Source organism: Doryrhamphus excisus, linkage group LG20, assembly GCF_037039965.1.
Source record: "Doryrhamphus excisus strain RoL-2023G ecotype Guam linkage group LG20, RoL_Dexc_Guam_v1.1, whole genome shotgun sequence".
In the NCBI taxonomy this organism is placed as follows: domain Eukaryota; kingdom Metazoa; phylum Chordata; class Actinopteri; order Syngnathiformes; family Syngnathidae; genus Doryrhamphus; species Doryrhamphus excisus.
This window is the reverse complement of record NC_136376.1, coordinates 13597550-13607918: the sequence shown is the minus strand read 5'-3', so window position 1 is coordinate 13607918 and position 10369 is coordinate 13597550. Positions and strand designations below refer to the sequence as shown.

The 10369-nt window shown below is 38.8% G+C and overlaps 1 protein-coding gene across 1 annotated transcript; it reads right to left on the bottom strand.

The window, feature by feature from the left end:
* Positions 1-3717: 3717 nt before the first annotated feature.
* On the bottom strand, positions 3718-9827 carry gfral (GDNF family receptor alpha like). Its single transcript, XM_078787425.1, has 6 exons — positions 9628-9827; positions 7181-7389; positions 7009-7065; positions 6622-6937; positions 3949-4205; positions 3718-3860 (listed from the first exon to the last, which is right to left on the bottom strand). Exons 1-6 carry the CDS (start codon positions 9825-9827, stop codon positions 3718-3720), a joined length of 1182 nt encoding a protein of 393 aa, XP_078643551.1.
* Positions 9828-10369: the final 542 nt, after the last annotated feature.

Below are 10369 nucleotides of genomic sequence, written 5' to 3'. Positions count from 1 at the left end.
GGTTGGGAAGCAATTGTATATATTTGCATACATTTAAAAAAAAACATGCTAATTGACTTCCTGCAAAGGTCCCTCCTCATTATGTCGACAGTCAAGGCGACCACGCTCAAATATTGTATTAGCGCAAATGCCGAGCTTCTCCATTTATTTTGCCTACGGTTTATTAATGCAGAATTACAGTAGATAACAGTAATTATATGCATAGAATCTTTTTAATAGCTACCATAGTTGCTTGTGTTAATTTAACAATTTAGCAACAGACTGTTGTGTCTTTTTGGGCTTGAACAAGATCAATAAGTAGAAAAGTACTGAAGAGCTTTATCATCAAGAAATGAGTTCAGTGCACTTCTTTTGCTCTTCTTTTGTTTTCCAGTTCTGATAAAACTGCTGCTATTGCATAGCATTAGGGAGATTACAAACCATCATTTCTTGGTGGATTATGACAGTTTTGGCTTGCATCCCCACAGACCTCTTGAGGATCATGAAGGGGGCGCAGGCATAGCAGTAATGTCGTGCTATGTATTTATTATGTATTGTGTATAACAAAGACCAGCACAACATCAAATTAGAAGGACAAATGGAAGGCGGCTGGAAAGAAGGGCAAAATACAGCAGCTTTGTGGGGACAATGAGAGGGTTTACAGGTATGCCGTGAAGGGACGTGTGAGTGGTTGTTTGTCTATACGTACAGTACGTATGTTTCCTGTGATTGACCGCTGACCAGCCAGGGTAGGCTCCACCTCCACATGTGACATATTGTCCAGAAAACAAGGCTATAAACATGAATATTGCAGCTGAGTGTTTCCTGTGCTGCATCTCATCTCATCTCATCTCATCTCGTCATGCAGTCAGGAAAGTCACGGGAAATCTAATGAAAAGGTCAGCTTCGCCTCACTTGCTACCACATCACCAGCTTCATTATTATTCCCATTTGGTCATGTATGAAAAGTAGTCATGTTTGAAAAGTAGTCATAACTACATGTATACCTTGAATACACTTTATATATATTTGCAGTATATTTTCACTGCCTAAAGAAACCAGTTTTCAGATATATTTACAAGAAAAAAAAGTAATACCAAACAGACGCTAACATAATTAGCAACCATGATAAACCACAATCCTTCTTGTCTGATATGAGTTTAACAACAACAACAAAAATAGCAACAAAATGAATATTTAATAAATGTGTAAATCCTAAACAGAAGGACCTTTATTAAGGGGCCGGAATCCTGTTCCATCTCGTCTTTCGTCTCTTCTCACCACCCTAGAACACAAAGCAAAGTCAATTCATTCTTTTTATTTACTAAACTGCAGAGAGGACCAGGCGTCGATGACTAGTAAGTTTTTGTATTTTTACAAGTACATTTTTTTTATGTGGTTGAAGTTCCAAAGTTGTGCAATTGTGACTAAATTATATCAATATCAATTATATTATATATATCATTATATATACTATATATAAATATTCATACTTTCATTCATTTTCTACCGCTTTCTCCTCACGAGGGTTGCGGGGGGTGCTGGAGCCTATTCCAGCTGTCGAGAGGCGGGGTACACCCTGGACTGGTGGCCAGCCAATCACAGGGCACATATAGTCAAACAACCATTCACACTCACATTCATACCTATGGACAATTTGGAGTGGCCAATTAACCTAGCATGTTTTTGGAATGTGGGAGGAAACCGGAGTACCCGGAGAAAACCCACGCATGCACGGGGAGAACATGCAAACTCCACACAGAGATGGCTGAGGGTGGAATTGAACCCTGGTCTCCTAGCTGTGAGGTCTGCGCACTAACCACTCGACCGCCGTGCTGCCCCCAATATATAAATATATCAATGCTAACGTTAGATTACATTACCTTCCACACTGCATGGAGACGAGCTGCTCAGGCGGCAAAACTACGCTGGCATGCCATAGCTGAGATTGAGTGAAAAAAAAGGTTCTCTCATTACGTGTGGAAGTGGTAAGTTTTGGGCTTCTTTGTCCTTCTACCCCATTCCGTTGAGAGGCTAAGTAGCTAGCTCAGTAGTTTTCTATGCAACTGGCAGTCGTCTGTTGAACATTTCCTGTCGCCATAACCCTAAAATGCCTGGCCTAAGAAGTAATACAGAAAATTTCGATTTTTTTTTTTCACAGACGTTTTTGTATATACTATAATACTATGTATTATATATTTTTTTAATTCATATTATACAAACTTGACATTTTAAAATATTGACAAAAATAATTGATATATATTGTGTTTTTGTTTGCATGACTTTTGATTCATCAGACAGCCTTTGTAATTCTAGCAATATGAAGAAAATGCCAGTAACATTTTCATCTATATTTTTTCAGACAGTTGCCTTTTTCAATCATTTTCTTCTACTTTGGACTCTCCTCGTCTGATGAACACTTTAATCAGTTTCCGCAGCTGTGTCTTTTCCTCTTCCTATTACTTTTCACTTTTTCCCTTCTGTGCTGATTTGTGGCCTTGATCGCTGTTGGGCCCTCTTCTCATCAATCCTGCAGTCGCTACTTTTGACATCCGCATCCTTTCTTCATCATGCCCTGCAGTGGTTGTCTTCCACTTCATCGTCTGTCTGCCTGTACTCCATGTTGCTCAAACTGCCATCGAAAAAGCACGGAAAATCTTCAGCTCCGTGTCTCCTGTCAGCCATATAAAGACAAGGTCTGTCTGTTTGGTCGCGGGGGGTGCTGGAGCCTATCCCAGCTGTCTTTGGGCGAGAGGCGGGGTACACCCTGGACTGGTCAGTGTGGTCTATTATTCGTTAAAACATTGAAATACAAATGACATGTATTATTGTGGTCACTAGGTGGCAATTAATGGCACAAAACATTGAGACATTACCTTAGGTTAGATTACCTTAACACTGCATGAAGTCAGCCATGTCCAACATGATAGCGTGAAAAAAAGTTCTCCTCTCATTCCGGGAAGTGGAAAGTTTTTGGCTTCTTAAGTTTAGAAGAGATCAATTTGCGGCTAACTTGTCTAAAATGCATATGATTTGCATATGATGTTGTCAAATTACAGCAGATTATGCTATGTTTATTCTGGTAACATGACTCAGTGTAGTTTGAGAGTAGCACCCTCTTCTGGTGAGTGTATGTAATAGCAACTGGGAACATGGCAATACAGTAGGCTTTTCAATGACTTACATTTACCCAAAGAATTGTAAGCTAATCGGCGTCATTTTTCCTAATAAAAGATCTAGCGATGTAAAAATGGATGAGCTCCACCTTCACGGCATCATGCTGGGACTGTCTTTGGGTGGGGCAGACCTGTCAACGACACCAGCTGTTGCTTGGTGAGAACACTAACGATATGCTTTCACTTTTGAGTCCCCAAATACCAAAAAAAAAACAATGCCAAAAAAGTCGCTAGATTTGTCACAAGTCGCTTTTGAGAAAATATGGAGGTTTGGAAAGTTGGCAACAAGTTGGTCAGAAATGTATCAAAGTTGACTGTTTTCAAGTTCTTGACTGTGAATGAATTCAATTACTGTATTCACTACATTGTTTCCTAGGATCAATTATTTTGAAGTTGGTAGTCAACCAGCGTGGTTGTTAGACAATACCACTGTAATATTAATATTTCCTTTTTTTTTCTTTGTCAACATGTCGATGGACTCACCATATTTTATAGAAAACAGCCAAGGGCATTAGCAGAATTCCAAGCAGTAGTGCAGCTGCACAGCTATAGAGAAAATAATCTAAAAAAAAGGGCATTCATTAAAAATAAAAAACATTAAAAAATGTGCCTGAACACATTTACCAGTTGGCCCTGTGTGACCTTCCCCTGATTCGCTGATTGCAGGATGATTAGAAGTGGCATTACTTCTCCTCCAATGGCTCCCTAAAATAGACAACAAGGGAAAAAAAATCAATATCTTCCAAGAGACACATTTAAGTGCCTCTGGTTATGAACCACCGAGTCCACTCACTGAAGTACGACCTGTTGTGAAGCACATCATGTATCATGCGACAGGTGAGGAGATCGGGGCCGTGCATTTGTTTGCACGTGCACGGGTGGTGCAGTGCCGTGCCCATGGTGGCCACAAAGGCCCTTCTGCAGTGTGAGTCCCCTCCAAGAATAACCGATGGATTCATGCGACTGAAACATTCGCTTTGAAGAGCTTCATCGCTGCATGATGCTTCCTCCGGGCTCCAGCATTTGGCTTGGAAACTTCTTAGCAATTCTCTGCAACATAACAATAGAAGAGATAGAGACTGGAAAGCCGCACCACTAAATTTAGAAGAAAAAAATGATTTGTTGTCATGAGCCTGCACCGGTGTATACGCTAGTGGTTATTGTTCTGCATAAAATATAAAATATTATAATAATTACAATAAAATTAAAATAATAATTATTATATTATTATGTAAAATATGCAAATATAACAATAATATTATATATAATTAATATAATAATTAGCATTAATATAATAATTATAATAATCTAATAATAATAATAATAATAATTATTATTATTATTATTATGTGCTTGTGTCCCTTTTTTCAGGAGCACTTTGTAAACAACAGACCATGTCAAAAAACGAAATTGATAAAACCATCAAAAGGTTGGCTCAGGCCATGATGCCAGGTTGTATGTTGAGTTTAAATGAAATACTTTGGAAAGATTGGGGCGGGCCGTATTCAAACACTTGGCGGGCCGGATGTGGCCCCCGGGCCGTAGTTTGCCCACCCCTGCACTGGTTATTGTTCTGGACTTTGGAGCGGACGCCTCGGGTTTGAATCGCCACTCGTAAGCATCATCGGTATTCATGAGGAAGGGCATCGGGAATTTAATAGGCTCAGGCCAAAAATCAGTATGCGGATCAAAAAGCTCCGCTGTGGCCGTATTCAGACCAAAGGCCAAAAAAATCAAACATGCACGTCATAAAATGGACTATTTAGTGCACAGAAAGACTTTACAAAGTAATATGCCATGATCGCTTTCATGTCAGAATTAAACAGCATTCCTTCATCACATACGTTGTCGGCTCCTCTCCCTTTCAGCCATTTTCCTTGTCTTGACGGCCAAATCCATCTTCTATGATGCTTCCCCTCAAATCCATTTGAACGCAGCATCATATTCATTTCTTTGTGTAATTTCTATGATGGAAGCTTGTCACTGTGATTATGTCTAATGCGTCCGCATCCTGGTACAGTAAGTGGCGATATGCACCTAATCGTTGGTTGTGACCCAGTCACCTCTTTTTGGCAGTCAGTTTTAAATGCATGGATGCATTTTATGTTTTGTTGTATATGCTTTATTGTATTTGTATTTGTATTTATTGATGCATGGTATATGTGAGCGGATGTGATGTGAATGCCTGCGGCACGATGTACATTGCCTACGATTTAGTAAGTAAGTAAGTAAGTAAGTTTTATTTATATAGCACCTTTCTCAGACAGAAGTCACAAAGTGCTTCACAAAAGGCAAAACACAGGGTTAAAATACACATAAAAAATACAATAAAACAATGTACAATAAAAATAGACATAAAACAGTACATAAAAACAGTATACAATAAAATAGACATAAATATATGATGGTCATAGTACCCTAAATCTACTGAGCTGGGTATGCCTGCAAAAACAAGTGAGTTTTAAGGTTACTCTTAAATGCATCGACAGAGTCAAGCGAACGTAGGGAGGGTGGAAGGTCATTCCAGAGCCTCGGCGCAACAACCTGAAAAGATAGGTCTCCTCGGGTCCTAAAACGACTACGAGGGACCTTGAGTAAATTTTGATCTAACGATCTCAGCCTCCGAGAGGGGGTATAGGGACGCAACAAGTCTCGTATGTAGACAGGGGCCTGGCCGTGCAAGGCTCTAAAAGTGAGCACCAGGATTTTAAAATTCACACGGAATGAGACTGGGAGCCAATGGAGAGCTTTCAGAATCGGCCTGATGTGAGCCCTTCTGTTGCATCGGGTCAATAACCGCGCAGCAGAATTTTGAACCTGTTGCAGACGAGACAACTCTTTTTTGTTTAGACAAGAAAACAAACTATTACAGTAGTCTAAACGAGAAGACACAAAGGCATGGATTATCATCTTCGAGATTTTTCTTAGCTGAAAGAAACAATTCCGAGTGAGCTGCTTTGAGTGGTGCTGTAATGACATTTCCTTGTCAAAAATTACTCCAAGATTTCTGAGGCTTGACTTACAAGATTTAGTAGTGTCACTTGGGAAATTGATGACTATTACAGATTATTAGTTGCCCAGGAGGGAAAAACAACACAAATAAGTCAGGATGTGGCAGATAAGCGCCCTCTGCAGGCAGGATAGGCTGCTCAGACGTCATCAAATGTTCCCCACATGACTAAACCAAACAGAGCATGGATGTTTGTGAAGGAGGAGGTCTTTCCTTCATAATGTCATGAAAACATGACATGTGTAAGTGCCTGTTCTCTCCAAAGTGGCACAATCAAGCAGCGGAGATGATTTTGGTTCATATTCAGCATAACAGCATATGCCAGCATACGTTGGTGCGGGTATACTAATGGGTGTGCTAATGTTTGAACAACATAAAAAGGTATGTGTTGTGCAATAGGATACCTTTAAATAATGCAAAATTATCCTCATAACATATACAGTAGGACATACGTACCTGCAGGGTTGGTCCTCAACACAGCGTCTGACTGAGTCCTGACAGATCCAAGTGTCCCCACCGCATGTGCTGCCATGCAATGTTCCTCTCATCTGCAGACAGCTGTGATCTGAAGGGTCACATTCACACATGACCAACATCTCTGCGATGTTATGCGGCATGCTTGCGTAGAAAATTTGAATTTCTCGACCGCAGCGGTCAGGATCACACTGGTCCACCGTGCAAGCCTGAAGCATGTGTGCCAGATACTTGTTGCACACAGCATCGCTCACACAAAGCCTCATTTGGTCTGTGCAGTATCCAGCAGCATCGTCATCTACAAAAGATGTGCTTCCAATGACTTGAGTGTCACGTAATTCTTTTATTCCAGTGTGAATAATTCATTACCAAAGTCTATTAAAGTGCTTGATTGCCAGTCAGCCAGTTTGCTTCTCGTCTGTGGAGCTGCTGCACAAATAATAAGACAATTAGTTGAAAACGAGTTATTCCTGCTGCTCACAAAGGCAATGGCCTTTGGTAAACAACAAATGTAATATGGAGGGTTATGACAAGACTGCACCTGGCTTTGGTTGGCATTGTGCCACCAGCTCTCGTATGGCGTCGCAAAGTCCCTCCTCCAAAGTGCACACACATCCTCTCAGCTGAGGAAATTGGTCAAATACAGCCCGGACCGTCACGTTACACACCTCTGAATCTGTTATTTGGAAAACAAGCCCAGCAGAGAAAAAGATGCAAGTGAATGAAGCCACGTTTGTCTTGCCTCCGCTGCTGTTGAATGCATAACAGGTAGACGGTTAAGTGCTGGTTATACACACTTTGCTGCAGGCTATGATTCAAGACGTGTTGTGTTGGAGCTAAAAAAGCAATTCAATGAAAGAGCCTCAAGGTGCTGTACACAACATGAGGAAATGTCATTATTTCTTCAGTAAGGCAACAACCCATCATTTATTTCAGGCTATCTTCTAAAAATGTCACCTTTATTCTCACAGATGGTGCCGATGAGAGCCTCTTGGTTTTTGCACACATGTGCAACACACGTGTCCACGTGGATCACACAATCAGAGCGTGCGCTGCTGGCAAGGCTGCAGACGGCAGCAAATAGAAATCCTAAAATACAATAACCCAAAATGACTCAAATTCTGTCCATCATATATAGTTAAAATAAAATTAAACACATTAGGACATGATGAAATATTTATTGTTAATATTTATATTATAATATTGAGAGTAGATATGGATCATTTTAGACAGGGAACTTTTTGTAAATACTGTATGTCAAAATATAGTCTTGTTTTTCCTGCCCACATGTTATTTTTGGATAGTCCTATGAATACAGTTCATTCATTATGAAAAGGAATTATCTTATTATGAGACAAAAAAGTTAATTTATTCATTCATTTTTACCGCTTATCCTCACAAGGGTCATGGAGGTGCTGGAGCCTATCCCAGCTGTCTTCAGGCGAGAGGCGGGGTACACCCTGGACTGGTGGCCAGCCAATCACAGGGCACATATGAAGAGCTTGCAACCAAAAGGCGCTAAATCCAATTTTCACTAAGTTGCATGTTTTTCATGAGTTTAATAGACCTCTGTCATGTGTATCCAAATCACATATTTGGCCTTGAAATCATTTTAAAAAATATGAAAAAAAGTGATATGAAATTTATGCTTTCAACCAAAAGGCGCTATTTCCATTTCAGATTTCAACCAAAAGAAGCTAAATCCCTTTCTTTATTCTTTATTCTGATTGGCCCAAGTTTCCCATCTATTGACAATCTGACCAATCAGAGAGAAGAATACAATTGGCACTGCACATACAGAAAGCCAGCATCAGTGCGCATCCTGTTTTGTTTGTGTACATTAAGTACACGTATGATAGTTACAGTATGTTATGCAATTCAGGAGAACACAAATTGTGTTTTTACAGTATTCTGTAACATGGAAGTTTTTTTACGCCATAAAAGGCATGTCTCTACCTTGGCACCTCCAACTTTCATGAGAAACATTATTTTACTTGTACTAAAAAACATACAATGTAAAGAGTTTGTAATGAGATGATTTTTGTCACTGTCACCTTCATGGTGCAGTCAAATATGAGCACTGCTTTTAATACAATTTTTATTAATTTAATTAATAATAATTATTTTGTATTGTATGTTGAGAATGGCTTCTGTGTTGTAATTATTTTATTAGCACATCACATTAAAGCGCCTTACATTCTTTTACAACAATGCCATTGAAGAAGTTAAAGGTGACTTCAAATTTATTTCAGCCAAAAGGCGCTAAATCCATCATTTCAGCCAAAAGGCGCTAAATCCAAAAAAAAATAATAAAAAAAATATATAAAATACATGGTGTGTGCAGGATTTTTATAGCATGCATTTTTATGACCTATATTGATAGCTCTTTCATTTGCAATATAGACTTGATGACCAAATAGATTGATATGTGCGTAGTTAAAAATCATTGATTTTCTCGAAATCAGTCAAAATGGATTTAGCGCCTTTTGGTTGCAAGCTCTTCATATAGACAAACAACCATTCACACTCACATTCATACCTATGGACAATTTGGAGTGGCCAATTAACCTAGCATGTTTTTGGAATGTGGGAAGAAACCGGAGTACCCGGAGAAAACCCACGCATGCACGGGGAGAACATGCAAACTCCACACAGAGATGGCCCAGGGTGGAATTGAACTCTTCTTGAGGTGTGATATTATATTAGAAAAATTAATGTAAGACACCTCATTCCCCACTCGCAGCATTTTACAGTTGCTGCCGATTGTATAATTACAATATGAAGGCATTCTAGTCTGCGGGCATACGGAGCTAGCAAGCATCAAACAGAACTAATATCCCTACTACTAAATTTTATATATTTTTTGTGTGTATATTGCATTGAGTATTGTATTTTACACTCCATTGCCAAGACCAGTATACATAAACACAATACTATCATAATGCTATAATGAGACCACTTTAAACGGCTCCTACGTCATCATCATACTCATCATCATCATACTCGTCATCATCATACTCGTCACCATCATACTCATCATCATCATACTCGTCACCATCATACTCGTCATCATCATACTCGTCACCATCATACTCGTCATCATCCTGAATAATAGCTGCTGCAATGGCAAAGAAGAATGACTGACACTCACCAAGCATGACAGCAACTCCCACATTGATTCTCTGCATGATGGCCAGGAATACCAGGTCTGCTTGAAGCTCATCTGGTGTTGGTGGCTCTATGGAATACAAACACACACACACACACACATTCTGGCCATGTGTTCACAGTGGGGGTGGAGGGGCGGGGTGCCGCACGTAACAGTCCACCTGGTATTATTGTATCTGTAAAATTGTCATGCAATCTGCTATTATCATTTATTATTTTATATTTATATTTAAATATTTTAAAAATAATAAAATATTATAATAATTACAATAAAATTAAAATAATAATTATTATATTATTATTATGTAAAATATGCAAATATAACAATAATATTATATGTAATTAATATAATAATTAGCATTAATATAATAATTATAATAATCATAATAGTTCTAATAATAATTATAATAATCTAATAATCTAATAATAATCTAATAATAATAATAATAATTATTATTATTATTATTATTATGTGCTTGTGTCCCTTTTTTCAGGAGCACTTTGTAAACAACAGACCATGTCAAAAAACGAAATTGATAAAACCATCAAAAGGTTGGCTCAG

What these genes read in the sequence shown, in the direction of transcription:
- gfral (XM_078787425.1), bottom strand. Translation starts at nt 9,827, where the DNA reads ATGCAGAGAATCAATGTGGGAGTTGCTGTCATGCTTGGTGAGTGTCAG. An exon ending in GACGAGTATGATGATGATGA is followed by an intron (nt 7,390 to 9,627) that starts GTATGATGATGA and finishes TGCATTCAACAG; the next exon opens with CAGCGGAGGCAAGACAAACG. An exon ending in ACAATGCCAACCAAAGCCAG is followed by an intron (nt 7,066 to 7,180) that starts GTGCAGTCTTGT and finishes TTTGTGCAGCAG; the next exon opens with CTCCACAGACGAGAAGCAAA.